The 16108-nt window shown below is 34.4% G+C and overlaps 1 protein-coding gene across 1 annotated transcript; it reads right to left on the reverse strand.

The window, feature by feature from the left end:
* Positions 1-266: 266 nt before the first annotated feature.
* Positions 267-5741, reverse strand: LOC129306535 (uncharacterized protein At5g49945-like). The gene is made up of 3 exons (XM_054947185.1): positions 4648-5741; positions 1064-1267; positions 267-973 (listed from the first exon to the last, which is right to left on the reverse strand). Exons 1-3 carry the CDS (start codon positions 5674-5676, stop codon positions 743-745), a joined length of 1464 nt encoding a protein of 487 aa, XP_054803160.1. The 5' UTR covers positions 5677-5741; the 3' UTR covers positions 267-742.
* Between the last annotated feature and the right edge of the window lie 10367 nt (positions 5742-16108).

Below are 16108 nucleotides of genomic sequence, written 5' to 3' on the forward strand. Positions count from 1 at the left end.
ATAAGGACCAATTGAACATAGCAAAATGACAATACACAATTAGTTATCATTTTATTATGATCAGTTGTCAATGAAATTTGATCATTTTATCATCTCCCAACCGTAAATTATAAAGTACACCAAAAATTAGATTACCCACATATCACACATTTAGGCACTATACCATCAAATGCATCATCAAATGCAAAATCATTGAGGTCGCATGAAGACAAGCCTAAAGAAAGATCAAGGTGGAAGCAAGCAGCGTGTATGGAACTACGAAGAAGTGTGGGAAAAAAAACCTTCATTTATACCATAGAAAAAATGTCAAGGTCAGATAGGGAAAAAAATTAGGTTCTTTCCCCTCATCTCCAACCACCATTAAACTAAGCAATGCACCACAAAATACAGGTTGCAAGTTAAGTAAACTTCAGCGTTTTGCCTGAGCAATGAAACAAGAGAATACAACAGTGACCTAGCAACTAGGACGAGCAGTTTGAATATTACCATCTGAATTCCGAAGCAATTAAAACCATAATCTACTTCTCAGATCTAGATTTTGGATTTTTTTTTTTTTTTTGGGAATACCTAGATTTTGGATTTTTGATGTCTATGGAACTCACCAAGTCGTGGCCATGCCTATCTAGTGAAGGATTAATGCAAACTACTGGAGTACTGCACCATGATGGGCAAATTAGAACCTTCCCCAGCGATCAAGAACTCGAGCACTGAATATGATGTTGCATGAAAAAACAGACTCAATCTAGCCAGCACGAGACATTTTTATTCTTGGCATTGCCTTCTTCATCTGACGAGCACGGTCTTTCGCCTCTTTCTTCTTAATAGCCTCTGCACTGAGCTTAGCCTCTGCTTCCTCCAGCATCTTTCTCCTTTCAGCCTTTTTTCTCTGCAAGGCTTCTTGTCGGGCATTCTGACGTTCTTTCTGTCGTTCCTGAGCAGCCTTTAGCCGAGCAGCCTCTGTCTTAGACCGAGCCTGCATTGTGGGCATCGAAGTCTGAGAGAGGACCATACATGCAACCTAATTTACTATACAACAGGCATAAGATAGGGCAAATTCACCAACCTGAGCACTTAGTTTTAATCTCCCAACCAAATCAATATAATATGGTACCAGAGCCACCAACCGAGTCATGTCAGCCATATTCTTAGCATCTGGGAGCACAAACTTGAACAACAGTACCTTTTTGTGGATGCCAGGATATTGATCAGAGAAATGCATTGATATGAAACCTTTTCCAAATTTCTCAGAAGCTTTGTCACCAAAAACCTGCAGCACGTTGTTAATAGCTCATTAGGAGGCCAGGAAGCAAATCAAATTCCTGATTAAGAACTGTACAGATGCCAAACACAAAACTTGCGCAACTGTCTTTAAATGTCACATGGGCCAGAACGTGCATGATTTAAAAGCAGCCAACCATAATGAAGTCAATCTCAGCCCATCAAGAAATTTATACCCTCAAATCATATATACATAAATTAAACAATACTTTAACCAATGGACACATATCATAGAAACAAGAGAGAAGAATGCAAAAGAAAGAAGCAAATCATATATAGAATTATATGATTTAAAAGAAGCCAGCCACAGTGAATTCAGTCTCAGCACATCAAGATACTTCTGGGTGCAAATTATACACATAAAAAGGTTATGGTGCAATTTTACCCTCAAATTATTCATGGAGGAGCAATGTTGTCCCTAAACTATTCAATGCAGCAATGTAGCCTCTAAACTAATTAAATTGGAGCAATGTTGCCCTCAACATTTAAAACCCAAAAACGTCCATTATTTAAAGCAAGTGGATCCCATTTAGCTGGCACACATGGCAGTTATCAGAACACTTGCAGAACAGTTCTTACCCCACACTCCACCTTCCTCCTCTCCTTCTCTCACACCCGAGAGAAATACCTCTCTATCTTTACACTGTTTGGAAAGGAAAATGGGAAGCATCTCTTGTGAATCAGTTCTTTCTCATGCCAACTCTTTCCATGAAGAACCTGAAATTCAGACTGGCAATTTGTGTGCCTTTGATCTAGGAGACGACTAGCGGGATCGTTTCAGGATCAGGAGCCACAGTTTTGGGGGAATGTCCTCTAGCGGCAAGAAGATGATGATGATGATGATGAATAAAGTTTTGTTTGAAGGTTTTGTGGAGAAGCTGAATGAGGATCTGACTCAAACCAAGAGCTTGACCGATTAAGATCTGGATGAGCTCAAAGGTTGCTTGGATCTTGGCTTTGGCTTCAGCGACAACGAGGAGCTCTACAACACCTTGCCGGCTCTCAAGTTGTGTTATTCCATGAGCCAGAAGTTCATGGATGAACATCAGAAATCACCTAAGTGTTCACCCAAGGTATTGCTGTCACCCACAGATTCCTGTTCTTCCTCGTCCAACTTTGCGGCCAATTAGAAAAACTAAAGTCTTGGTGAGTGGCAACTCGTTGCTTCTCTTATTTCCTCTTTTGCTGAGAGGAATTATTGAGATCAATTTTTTTTTCAGACTGTTGATGTCAAATTGATATGCAGAGGTCTCAAAATCTTGTACTAATATGCTGTTAAGCATAAATTTAATTTACTCACTTCATCCATGATAATTCAGCTCAAATAAAAATTATTTGTGCCTTTTTAATAGATTTTATATCCCAGGGTGCTTTAAGGTGCAGATAAACAACATGGACCGATTAATTTTTCCTTCATAGCGTTATCATCTCTCACCATTCAGCAAGTTAGTAAGCTGGCATCCAAGGGTGGTCAAACTCCATATTCTCTCACTAGCTTAATAGTCAAACGTTTGGGTATTAAATGGTGGGAGAAATATTGCTCCAATTTAATTAGTTTAGGGGCCACGTTGCTGCATTGAATAGTTTAAGCACAACAATGCTCCTCCACAAATAGTTTAGAGGCAAAATTGTACCTTAACCCTACATAAAATTAAACAATACTTTAACCCATAGACACTTATCATTGGAACAAGAGAGAAGAATGCAAAAGAAAGAAGCCAACCTATATCCATAAACAAACATAAACCATATAGAGTGGTTGCATTTAGCGTGGCTGTATATGAATGAAGTTTATTAAGTTTCAATTTCATCTCAACATGTAATACAATGAACTATGAAATAGCCTGAACCCTGGGAATGAGGTACTAGTACTACTCAATTCCTTTTTCTTTTTTTTAGCAAAAAGGTGGAGCCTATATGGAATCGAAACTAAGAATTTTGTTTTAGCCCACTGGAGAACTTGAGCATTACGGTGTAGCCTATGTATCACAATCAGCACAACCTAGCAAAATAAATCTAGTGATCCTGTTCTGCCTTCTTCAAATAAATCCTTAACAATTAGCAAAGTGAATAAACCAGATAAAAGTAATTACTAAAGTGTATCTTAGATGATCATAAGACAGTGAATGATGGATATTTACTGGGATGCATAAGCATTGATCAATAAATATCATGACAGTTGAGACATTTCCCAGAAGAAATAATGGTCTTCCAGCTTTTGGATCATTAAGGACAAGCATAATATCATATAAGGGGTACTCTTCCCATTTCCCATTTATGGTATTCAGTCACTTGTAAATTTCTAGTCCATTTTAACCTCCAGACAATTCAATTTCTAACCTACTACGTGATATTAACAGTTAAGTGAGGCTCTCCATAAGGATCTGGTCAGCAGTCTAGAGATTTCAGTACAATAAATCACCCTTGGTGAGTATTTCAAAGAGTTGGATTTCACAAATCAACAAGCTCTTATCAAGTTGCTCATGATTCATAAAAGTCTAATTGATTGATTTTGCCATCCACACTGGTACCTTCAGAGAATCCTATTGATGTATATTTCTTTTGAATATACTACTCATCTTATGTTTCCATCTAAACTAGATAGAAAATGAAACCTTCAGGCAGACATTATGCAATTTTGTTGATAGTGAGTTTTAATGAATCCCTTTCATCTTTTCTTTCTTTATCAACACAAAACCTACACTCAAAAACTTAATTTTTTTACTTCTTCATACCATAAAACTTTGATACATGCACACAAACAATCCCCACGTTATGCTTCCAGCTTCCAGAAGCGCTAGAAAAGAGTATTACTCGTGAACTATGAACAATGGGCAATGACACTCACAGACATGTCAAACTTCGAACAGTATAAAGCATCACATGAGGTGGCATCTATTCATATATCTTGTCATTTGTCATTTCAAAAGTTTAAACCTTCCACTAGTGATATATCTGATATTTCAAAAAAAAAAAAAAAATAGCATCATTGAATACCTAGATATTCTGACTAATTAGTAAAAATTTACTAATTGCTAATGACTAATTTGTCAATCACTATTTTTCACATTATTCGTGCACCAACAAACTTAAGAAAATTATTAACTCATCATGATAGGGTTTCAAGTCCATTCTACTTCAGTTTTCGGCTGTTTTCTCTTTCCTAAGTCATCCATGTATTGTGGAAAGTTTGATGTCCAGCTAAAAAGTTTTATAAGTCATAAAGAACGACATAGGATTTAAGCATAGGATTCTATAAACTACATAATATAATAAAAAACAAAAGAACAAATCACACAAGGAAATGCACAGTAAAACATGATAATCCACCACGAATAATTTGTAAAGATAAACAAAATCAGTTCAAACCTGCTCAAGCACAGCCTCTGTAATCAATTCACCTGCAACTTCCTTTGACTCTGAAATAACAGCTAACTCATCAGCAACCCACTTCCTACCGTTGGGAGGTGAAACAAGACCCGCAAACCTCTGCAAATCCCACACATCCTTCTGCATAGCTTTCGCTGCCTTCTTCTTGGCCATTGCAAACACTACGTGATCCATGGCTTCATCGTTCATATTTACCTCAAAGGTAATCTCATCTCTAGAAGGCACAATCATATTGTATATCCTTGATATCAGATCTTGCCTGCTCTTCAACTCCATCGTAGCCAGCAAACCCTGGCAATACCTTCTGCCGCTCGCGTAGAACTTGAACACCGTTTGCCCTTCTTTCAGCAACAAAGGTGCATCATCACCGCCTTCGCCGATCCCCAAAAGACTAAAATTTTTCTCGAAAATCGAGTCCTTCGTCGCGAACTGAGCAGCCCAGGCGAGAGCTATATTCTCGTTCTCGCGCTTCCCAGTAAAGTAATTAACCGCAAACATAATCAGAAAACTCCCGCAAACAATCTCAATCGTAAACGAGCGCGAACCCTTAACATCCCCAGATTTCGAAGAGACCTTAGGATCCGAACTATTATCCGCGGGTTTGGAATCTTCCGGAGTATTGGAGATTTCCGGAATGGGCTGCTCCACTGGTAAGCCTTCAAATTCGTCTTCATCCCAGAATTCGACGGCGGTGGTAGTGGGTGATGTCTTCGGAAGATCCGAAGCTGATGATTGAGAATCCGAATCCAAATCCAAATCCGGGTCGGGACCAGATTCCGTGGTCTTGGAATCTGGAGGGGTGAGTCTAGTAGTTTGGGGCTCCGATTGCGTCAAAGGGGGTGATCGGAGAGAAGTGGGATCGATGGATTGGTCGTCGAACTCGTCATCTTCGGCTTCGAAGCCTTCAAAATGAGATTCGGCTCGAACAAAAGAACCCGAAGAGAACTGATTGAGAAAGAGAGAGAGTATTACAAGGAGATAAAAGATGAAAGAGAAGTGCTTCGCCATGATTGATGTGCGAAGAAGGGGAGAGCAACGGAAGAGAAGAAGGCTAGAAGTCCCAGCGGCACTGATTACTGAGAAGTCAAGGGAATAAAAATGTATGTCTGGGGTTACTTATGTCTTTTGACAGCCAACAAATTTCTTTAGGGGGGAAATCACAAAAAAAAAAATTAAAAATATGTAAATAATAATAAAGGCCTGAAAAATATAATAAAATCTTTAAAATATTTGTGACATTTATTTCATTTGTAAAATAAATATAATATCTCTAATTTAAAATTTAAAATAAAAAATAAGAACATAATGATTATTTTAGTTTTGATAACTATTTTTTTTCTGATAATAATTAAAATGAGATAATAAATGATAAGTTTAACCTTCCACATTTTTTAATTACTAAAAAGCTTAAGTGTTGCAAGTATCAATGATTACTTTAATTTAAATATTGATTATTTTTTCTTTTGACTATGACTAAAGTAAGATAAGTAATTACAATTTTCCCTTTGCAAAATTTTGTACCTAAGTTTTGTGAATTGCAATTATTTTAATTTAAAAAATAACTATTTTTTTTTATAACAATGATTAAAATGAGATAGCAAATAACAAGTTAATATTACAAAAGTCATAAGAGACTTAAGAGAAATTATCATATTTTAAGAAACTTTATTGTTATTTGCATATTTCAAAAAGATTTTACTGTCATTTTTTTCTTTTTTTAAATGAGTTTGATTTAAAAAATGTAAATGTGAGATTGAAAATTTTTAGTTAATTTTCTATGCCCATTCCACTTATTTACTCCCTCTGATTTTTATCATAAGATAACTTTTAAAAGTATTTTTCTTTTTTTTTTTTGTCTCAAAAGGAAAGAAAACCCAACTAAGGTTTGTTACTACAAATACAAGTCTGACTAACGCCTAGAGTATCATTATGCAAAAGTTTTTTCATGTCTTAGGTGGATGATCCAAGTCATACACTCCAATGTCCACGAAGAGAGTGAAAGAAGCCAAAAGGTCGACACATTTTTTCCCCTCCCAATATATGCGATTGACCTCAACTTGCCACTCTTTATGAAGAAGAGAATGGATTTGCCTAATTAAGCAGTTGTTAGTATTCACAGCCGTGGTGTCTTGTGATAGGAGAGTCATGGCTAGTATACAGGCAATATCTAGCTTAACCTTTTTGAAATCATAGTCCTATGCCACATTCAAGCCATCAGTCATAGCCCAAACACCAATGTTGCGACAACAATCATGATGCCAAGATCCCTTCGTATTTCATAATAAGCATCTTGCACCTATTTGACTACTAATGCTTTTGATAGCACTATCACAATTAAGAGTCCCCCAACTTATTGATGGTTTCTTATAGCTAATGTTATGAGAAAATTTGGTTGGTCCACGTCCTTGAGTTTTGCAAAGAGCATCCCTTCCCTTTAATGCAAAGTCTACTAGAAAATGTCCTTCAACTACTAGTTAGTTCCTAAAAAATAAATTTGTTACAAGCATCCCATAGTTTCTAACAAATAAGACAAAAAATAAATGCCCATGTAGAGTTAAGATTGCTATCAATTGTGTATTCTTATAGACTGTGTAGCATCTAGTTTTCAAACAAGTTATTTAGAAAGTGATACAGCCTATTTTGATGCATGAGTACTCTCCAAATATCACTTGCTAAACAACAATGTCTTAGAATATGATCAATATCCTCACTTCTCGTGCCACATCTCGAGCATAAGTCACTATGAGTCATATGTCGTCTAACACATTCTACATCAGTCAAGAGAGCACCATAGATGGCTAACCACAAGAAGACCTGTACCCGCTGGGTACTTTCATGCTTCCATATTACATCCCATTTGTTGTCTTGTATGTTCCAATCATCCTTCATAATTAACTCATATATAGATTTCACCAAGAAGCAAGAATTCACCATTCACTATAACAGAATAAGCTAAATATAACGCCTTATATTTGATGGTTATAAGTGTAAAATAACAAATAAAAAAGACACTAAATATTTGACGATTGTTTCAAACCAACTGTCAAGTATTTAGTATATATTTAACAGTTATATTGACATAACTGTCAAATATACCTGCATCTCATATTTGATTTTTTTATAAATATATTTGATGCTTGTTTGTTAATAACCGTCAAGTATATTTTAGTGTGCTTGATGGCTATTTGTAAATAAACATCAAATATATGATTTAAATGGAAAAATAAAAAATTAATTACTTGACGCTTGTTTATTAATAACCATCAAGTATGTCTACATTTTATTTGATAGTTATTTAATAACAAGTATCAAGTAATGAATACTTGATGATTATTATAAAATAACCGTCAGGTATTTTCTTTTAAATTTACACTCTAAAACCTTTCATTTTCACATTTCTGCAACTTGAACATTTTCAAAAACACACCCAGAGTGCTTGAAAATCATTTTCTGTCACTAAAATTGTCTAAAAACACAAATTTAGACTCGATTCTCCTTGGGTTTTGCTCGTGGGTTCTATTTTTTGGGGTTCGTGCGTTGCTCGTTCATCTAAGTCTTCATTTTAGGCGTTTTGGGTTCATTCTCCGTCTTTCATATGTAAGTTTAATTTCTCTTTCATATGTTTAATTCGTTTTTGGGTTTAGTATTTAGGATAAATCTGACTTGAAACTCCCCTACTTGCTTTTCAACAGTGCAAAATACTAGTTGTCTTCTCTCCTCCTTCCCCTGCTCTTCTTCTTCATCCTCGTGCTCTACCTCTTTTAAGTAAGTTGGCCTATCATTCTTCCTTGTGGTATTGTCGTCAATTGATTGTAATTAAGGATTTGATTGGAATTAGTGATTGGAATATAAATTTTTTATTCATTAAAACTATGATTTGTGATTGAATGTATATAGGCTTTGGTTTTTGGTTCTTTATTAGTGAGGAAATTAAATTTAAGATTATATGAAAGTTAATTTACTGTTGGGCATTATATGAATTTGTTGAAAATTTACTTCCCTTATTGTGGTAATAGTGATAATTTTGTTATTGGATAACTTGATTAGATATGATTGAGTTATATTAAATTTTTAGGATGAAATTTTTATATTAATTGTTGCTGTAGATAATTTGATTAGGTATAAGTATTATATGAGAATTTGTGAATGATGAAATTTTTGAATAAAGAGAGAGTTCAAAACTTGAAAAACTCTTTTTTTTAAGCTATTATGCTATCAAATTTTTTAGGACAAAATTTTTATATCAATTATTGTTGGGTAACTTGATTAAGTATAATTAAATTATATGAAAACTTGAATGATGAAACTTTGTGTTTAAGTTGATTAATTATATTCTTTTTATCTAAGTTGATTAATGTTTGAATTAATTATGTGAATTTTGTTTAAGTTGATTGATTGTGTTCTTTTTATTTAAGTTGATTAATGTTTGAATTAATTCTGTGAATTTTGTTTAAGTAAATCAATGATTTAATTGTCTTCCTTTACAGATAAATGGCTTCTAATAGTGAGTTTGTTAATACCTCTCTATCAATTCTAGCTACAAATTCAACTGAGGTTCTAAGTATACAGAAAAAGCTAGAGCAGGAGTACAATAACATTTAGTGGGGCCTAACGATAATGGAAGAGGTGACAAAGACAAGAGTTGTAGGAAAAAAATTGATGTACAATGGAACAAGAAAGGGCAAGTAATTAAATCCTCAAAATTCATAAGTTATATTGGGATGGTAGCAAAAACTACTGTGCCTGTCATAGTAAAATCATGGCACAAAGTAGATGAAGCCACGAAGGCTCTTGTTTGGGATACTATAGCGGTAAGTTACATTTTACTAAATATATTTTAGTATAAACTATTTTTAAAATTAATGTATTTGATATGTTGTTTATTTTATTTTGCAGTCAAGAATTGACATTGATGAGAGCAGGCAAGATTTTGTCCTACAAAAGGCTAGGAGGACATTACCGTCTTTTAGATATTTCATCACACATAAATATTTGAAAGATCCTAATGCTGAACTTATAACTCGAGTTCCTCCCTTATTACAGCCTTTTGGTAAAACAAGAGGATTGCAATGCTTTTGTTGTCTCATGGCGTGGGAAGGAATTCAAAGTATTAATATTTCTTAAATTTCAAGTTTGGTATTATTTATTGATTGTATGTGTATGTACTAACAAAATTTTTTGTTATTAACTTGTCAAGGAATTGAGTGCTCAGAATAAGGAAAGAGTAGCGAAGAATGAATATCCTTATAGAGCAGGGAAGTTGGGTATGCAAGCATTGAGCAAAAACAAGTAAAGGAGGAGGGATCAGAGGTTACCATATCCCGTCATAAGCTCTGGGAATTAGCACGTACTAATAAAGAAGGAATTATTGACAACCTCTGTGTGAAGGAGGTTACTGAAAAGATTGTAAGTATTATATTTATCTATTACTTAATAATTAATTATGAATATCTAAACTAATCATATTAACTCTACACAAGATTCTATCTCTCAAGAAGTCTTACAGGGCAACCTTCCTGAGGATAAGGATATGTTGGCTAGGGTGTCGAGAACTACTAACCACCCTGGTCGTGTCAGGGGTGTCGGCTTTGGCATCAGAAGAAGCAATATTTAGCAAGATAAAAAAGTAAACATCAGCTTTTTCATCTGAGGTCTAAGAGCTGAGAGAAGAGCAAGCCATTATGAAGTAGCAACTACTAGCCCAGGCAGCATTAATTGACATGTGTTGAAGGAGCAAGTCCCTGGGAGGACTTTGGGTGAGATTAGCCTTAGTCAGAAAGATAGTTGCACAGTCCCCTCAAAAAAACTACTTAAGGTAATATATTTTATCTTATGAATTTGTCCAATTATTTTTATTTTAGACATTGATCGTTGTTGTTTGTTTAATTAAGGTGAGAACGATTGCAACTATTTGGCAAACACTCCTGAACGTAGAGTGATTGCAACAGGGCACATGTACAACATTTTCAGGGAGACGATCCATAATCATCCCCTCCCGCCTAACTGTATTAGAGTTTCTCTACTTGTTGTCGTCGACCCCAACTATCAATTACCTGTTCCTATTAATGAGGCACATACGGTGGGGAAGCAGTAGGGAGTTTCGTTGCATGGCCTAGCCGCCTTGTAACAGTGGTAACACCAAAGTTGCAAAAGACCCATTGCCTAAAAAAAGTTACGATTTGAATAGTCATTTATAATTTTATAATATAATTATAAATATCTAACTTTTTTGTTGTGTAGCTAAGAGGGAAGAGCAAGCTAAAAGGTAAGTCGAGGCCATACCAAAGAGTTAGCCACAATTTCACAATATCCAACAGCATCAGTGCCAGTTGTAGAATACAAATACCGTGCCTCTGTTGAGACATATGCGATGGCAATGAGGATGGCTCGTCAAGTGGCAATTGGGGATATCATTAATTTTGATGATGGGCTATATGGAAGATCGAGCTTGTTTAAAGTTATCTGAGATAAAATTTTAAATGAAATTCTCAAATACAAAATGGCCAGTATTAGTTTGATAAGCTTCTACATGATGTATTTCTTTAATAATGCTCAGTTAATTACTTAAATTATATATGTGTGTATGCACATCCGTGTATTAACCTAGTTATTTTTTCACCTAAGCCACCTTTATACCTCATTTATGATTCCTGGCAGCCTTGAGTTGAGATTCAAGCTAATTAATCCCCATGATATCTTTGCCTATAATGAAATTACAAAAGAAGCTCTTGAAGATCAAGCAAGGCAGCTTTCGGATCAATTCAAGGATAGGGCAGCAAGCAATAATACTTTATTTCTTGCTTCTTACTGTCAAGGGTGAGCCACTTTCTAGCTACTTTTAGTACAAGTAAATATTTTTTAGATTTACTTATTTGATAACACTTGTTATTCTTATTAGGGGGCACTAGATGCTTATTGTGGTTAACCTTGTTATTCTAAAAATTTGGTATCTTGATCCTCTTAATGAAGAACTAAGCAACAGGCCAGTTATGGTAGAACTTTTTAATAAGTAAGTTGAATTTTTATCAATTGTTATTTTAATATTCATATATATTGAATTTCTGATATTTATTCTTTACTTCCTTCTCAGAGTTATGGTCTTGTATCGTACTGTGACTAACAAGACCTTGTCCCCTAACTTAAGGGCATTAGACTCTTGTGAGATATAGGTCACAGTTAAGGTAAACCTAATGGGCTGAGTTTTTAATCAACAAATTGTGATCTTTTAACTATTATTTTATTGATATGTGATTTTTTTTCATAGTGTCTACTCCAACCAAATTAGAGCAATGACTGTAACTATTGCTTGATGAGAATCTTGAAAGATATTATCACCAATGCCCCTACCACATTACCTAATAAGGTATATATTAAATTTAATGACACTTAAATTATAAATTTTAACAACTTTTGTTAGATAGCTATTAACTTGAATTTGTTGTAACTCTTTGCATACAGTACTTTGAGGATGTCTATTGTGTTTGGTATACAATTGCACATATAGAGGAAACCCTTGAAGAGGTAGCTCAGGCTGTGTTTAACATGTGGATAGCAGCAGCAGTGGTTAGGCCTAATTAGTTTTGGTATACACATTTATTTTTTTTAGTCAATTTTATATCTAAGGCCAATTACTTTTGAAATTTTAACTTGTTAAGTAGATAAAGTTATAGATTTTTTATGGCATCGGGTTTAGGGTACAGGTAGATATAGAAAATTAAAGATATTTGGATTATAATTTCAATATAAATAATGATTCAATTATTTTTATTGTTAGCTGGCTGGTATATATATTTGATTGCTTTGTATTTATAGGATGCTACTTTTCAAACAGCCCCCAAATTTTAAAAAAATATATCATAAATACTTGACAATTATTTAAAAAAATATTAAGTATAAGTTTACTTGATGGTTATTTCGAAATAACCGTAAAGTATGTATACTTATTTGATGGTTATTATAAAATAACCGTCAAGTATTTGACACACAGAATTTTTCAAAACATACTTGACAGTTTTTTGGAAATAACAATCAAATATTACTAAATACTTGATGGTTATTTTTAAATAACCATCAAGTATATTCCTACAGTACACCTATGTTGGTAGTGTTTAAGTGATTACTTGATGGTTATCTTAAAATAATTGTCAAGTAATCTTCAAAATATTTGACGGTTTTTAACTGTCAAATAAATATATGGCACCCTATTACTTAATGGTTAAATTTTGTTAAATAATTTTTAAAATAACCGTCAAGTAAGGGGGTATTTTATAATAGTGATTAGAGCTCCGATCCCAAAACCGCTTAGCCTATTTGTCAAGTAGGCTTAGAGGTTTTATATCTTAAATAATATATAGAACATGATGTGGGATATCTCTACCAAAGAGATCCCAATTGTAGTTACTGTCAATATAAATGAAGTTGTAGACTGCAAGAAGAAGCTCTTCTTCTGTGATATCATGAATAGCCAAAAATTTTAAAGGACCTATATTGGTGAGCCGATTATCAAACTAGAAACAAACTTGCCTCCTATCATCAATCTCCTATCTAAGACCCATGTTCACATCCAGCTAGATTTTCTTAATATTGTGCTAGAGGATAGAACCATTTTTAATTCTACCCCTAAGTCCATTCATCTCATCCCAACCATATTTGCTTCTCAATACTCACACCCAAAGAAGGTCTAGTTGGGTAGCAAGCTTGCAACCAATTTTCATAAGGAAAGCTTTATTTTTAGGTTACAATCTTTTCAGAGCATATCCATTGCACGTTTGAGGTTGACAGAGCTCCTCCCAATCCACTAAACTAGTATTTCTTACATTATCTATAGAGCCCTATATAAAATCTCTGATCAACCTCTTAATATGATCACTAAGGCCCTTAGGCAATTGTTGTTTGCATAGCATAGAGCTGCAATACTTGTAGAATAGATATAGTAAGAGAAAGACACCCTGTAAGTGAAAGGGTCTTGGCAGCCCAACCCAATAGTCTCCACTTCACCTTCCCTCAATATAACCGTAGGTATCAATTTTAACTCCCTTATGTAAGAGAGGAACACTTAAATAGTTACCTAAGTAATCTTTTTTGCAATAACCTAACTCATTGTTACACCAATCTATTTGACTAGCCAAAGATATTTTTTTAGAGAAAAAGACTTGAATTTCACTATTACTAACGTTGTGGCCCAAGCTAATACAAAATCATCCTAGATCTTCTTGATAAGTTTGATTTAAGAGTCTGCAAAAGTGCTAAGAAGTACCAAGTCATTAGTTAAAAAAAAAAGAGAGACAAAGGTGGTCCATTTCTCCTTAATTTAATTGGTTTCCACTCACCTTGTAACTCTACTAATGACTTGAGAAAGTCTTTCCATACAAGGTACAAAAATATAAAGAGATAGTCGGTCACCTTGATGTATTCCTCTAGAGGGAAGAAATTCCCCAATTTGTTGCACATTCCAAATCACCCTCAACTTACAAGTCATGATGTAAACCATAAGAGCTTTAATGAATTTATCAGGTAGCCTAGTGTTATAGAGAGTATCTTCTATGAACTCTCATCTTAATCGATCGTAGGCTTTTCCTGGGTCAACCTTAACAACCATCTATCCCATATTTCTGTGTTTGCTTTTCATAAAGTGTGTGACTTCTTGAGCAACAATAATATTATTAGATATTTGCATGATTAGGAAGAATCAGTCCCGACAAGATTTTTTTAAGCTGATTTGCAAGAACTTCTATGATAATCTTATAAAGAATTGTGCACAAACTTATGGTCAAAACTCTTTCAAACGCTCAAGATTATCAACTATAGGGGTCAAAGTAATAGTTCATTTAATTCAGGCTCCAAAGCTTGCCCTTCAAAAACTTTGTTAACCATGGAGCAAATAAAAGTACCAGAGTCTCCTAATGATTCTGAAAAAGGCAGCATGAATCTCATCAATGCTACGGGTTTTAAGAGGCTTCATATCAAACGAAGCCTGACGAACTTCATGTAAAGAGATGCATGATCCCAATGAACTTAGAGAATTATTTGGCACCTTTAGAAACTCCCCCTACCAACATACAGAGGAACGATCTCTACTTCCCTTGAACAGAGATTTAAAAAAAAAAAAACTGAGCCCAATTGCTTGGAGTAGTTTCATTAGAACAACACTCTCCATCATCCCCTTTAAGTGCCAGCACCCTTTTCCTCCTAGTTTTTTGGCATAACCTTGGCGTGGTAATAAGTTGTATTGTGATCCCCAAAGTTAAGCCAATCACGTCTTGCCCATTGTGCCCACCAACAATGTTCCTACTCCAAAATCATCTCAAACTCCTTTTTTAGCTCCACCTCAAGTCTCGATAAGTAGGTAGAAGATTTAGTTTTAAGTGATTTTTGAATACCTCCAAGGCAAGCAGCGAGACATCTCTTACGTTTAGTAGAACTGCCAATCACATGTCTATTCCAAACTAGAGCACCGGCAATAAAGTTATTAACTTTTTTCCAGAGTAGTCTCGCTGCTCTTTCAGCTATCATGAGCAACCAATGCAAAAGAACTTGAGGTCTCCCACAATGCAAGATACTAAAAACTAGAAGTGCCGTGTTGAAAGTTGCAATGCTTCTGAATTTACATCAACAAAAGACGATGACCGGAATTACTTTAGGGTAAATGCCTCACAGCATTATTATTGGAAGTATTGATCCATTGCATATTCCTAGCCATACAATCAAGGCATTGCAAAACGTGCCCCTCTGCCGAGTAAACTTAGGCCAATAAAAGCCCAGATTTTACAACGTTAGCTCGTCTCAAACAAAAATCGTTGGAAAATATCACATCCTTTAGCTCTTTCATGAACACCCCCTACACGCTCAACACTGCCAAGAAAAGCATTGAAATCACCACTACAAATCCAAGGCTCGGATATATCAGCTGCAATGATTTTTAGATTATGCCAAAGGTCTTTTCGCAGACTCTGGTTCGAACTACCATGGATTGTACTTAACAAAAAACTTCCACCTTCGATCGCCGCGATAACACGTGCATGAATGAATTGTTTATGGTGAAAAAAACTTTAACAATAATATTATTATGCTAAAGGATCCAAATTTCACTCGAAAAACTTCTAGCTTCAAGTCTATTAGAAAAATCAAAAACATATTCATACAATAAAGTTTGCGTTGGTTTTAGTTGGTCAAAAGTTTATTTGATGAAAGCTTATTTAACAAAAATTAATTTAATAAAAGTCAGTTGTTATAACTAAATTTATATTTGAATATATTTTTTAAAAGTTCAATTGGTACATTAAAAGTTGTTTGGATTATGATGGTGAAATGTACTTTTAAATGTACAATTATCAAAAAGAATATTAATTTATAATAATTTATAATTTTTATTATATAAATAAAATATATTTGAAATATTTAAAAATGTGATGAAGATTTTAAATAACATAAAATTTAATCT

This window comes from Prosopis cineraria, unplaced genomic scaffold, assembly GCF_029017545.1.
Source record: "Prosopis cineraria cultivar Desert tree isolate PC_DT_omini unplaced genomic scaffold, ASM2901754v1 PC3, whole genome shotgun sequence".
Classification (NCBI taxonomy): Eukaryota; Viridiplantae; Streptophyta; class Magnoliopsida; order Fabales; family Fabaceae; genus Prosopis; species Prosopis cineraria.

What these genes read in the sequence shown, in the direction of transcription:
- LOC129306535 (XM_054947185.1), bottom strand. Translation starts at nt 5,676, where the DNA reads ATGGCGAAGCACTTCTCTTTCATCTTTTATCTCCTTGTAATACTCTCT. An exon ending in CAGAGGCTGTGCTTGAGCAG is followed by an intron (nt 1,268 to 4,647) that starts GTTTGAACTGAT and finishes AACGTGCTGCAG; the next exon opens with GTTTTTGGTGACAAAGCTTC. An exon ending in GATTAAAACTAAGTGCTCAG is followed by an intron (nt 974 to 1,063) that starts GTTGGTGAATTT and finishes CCCACAATGCAG; the next exon opens with GCTCGGTCTAAGACAGAGGC.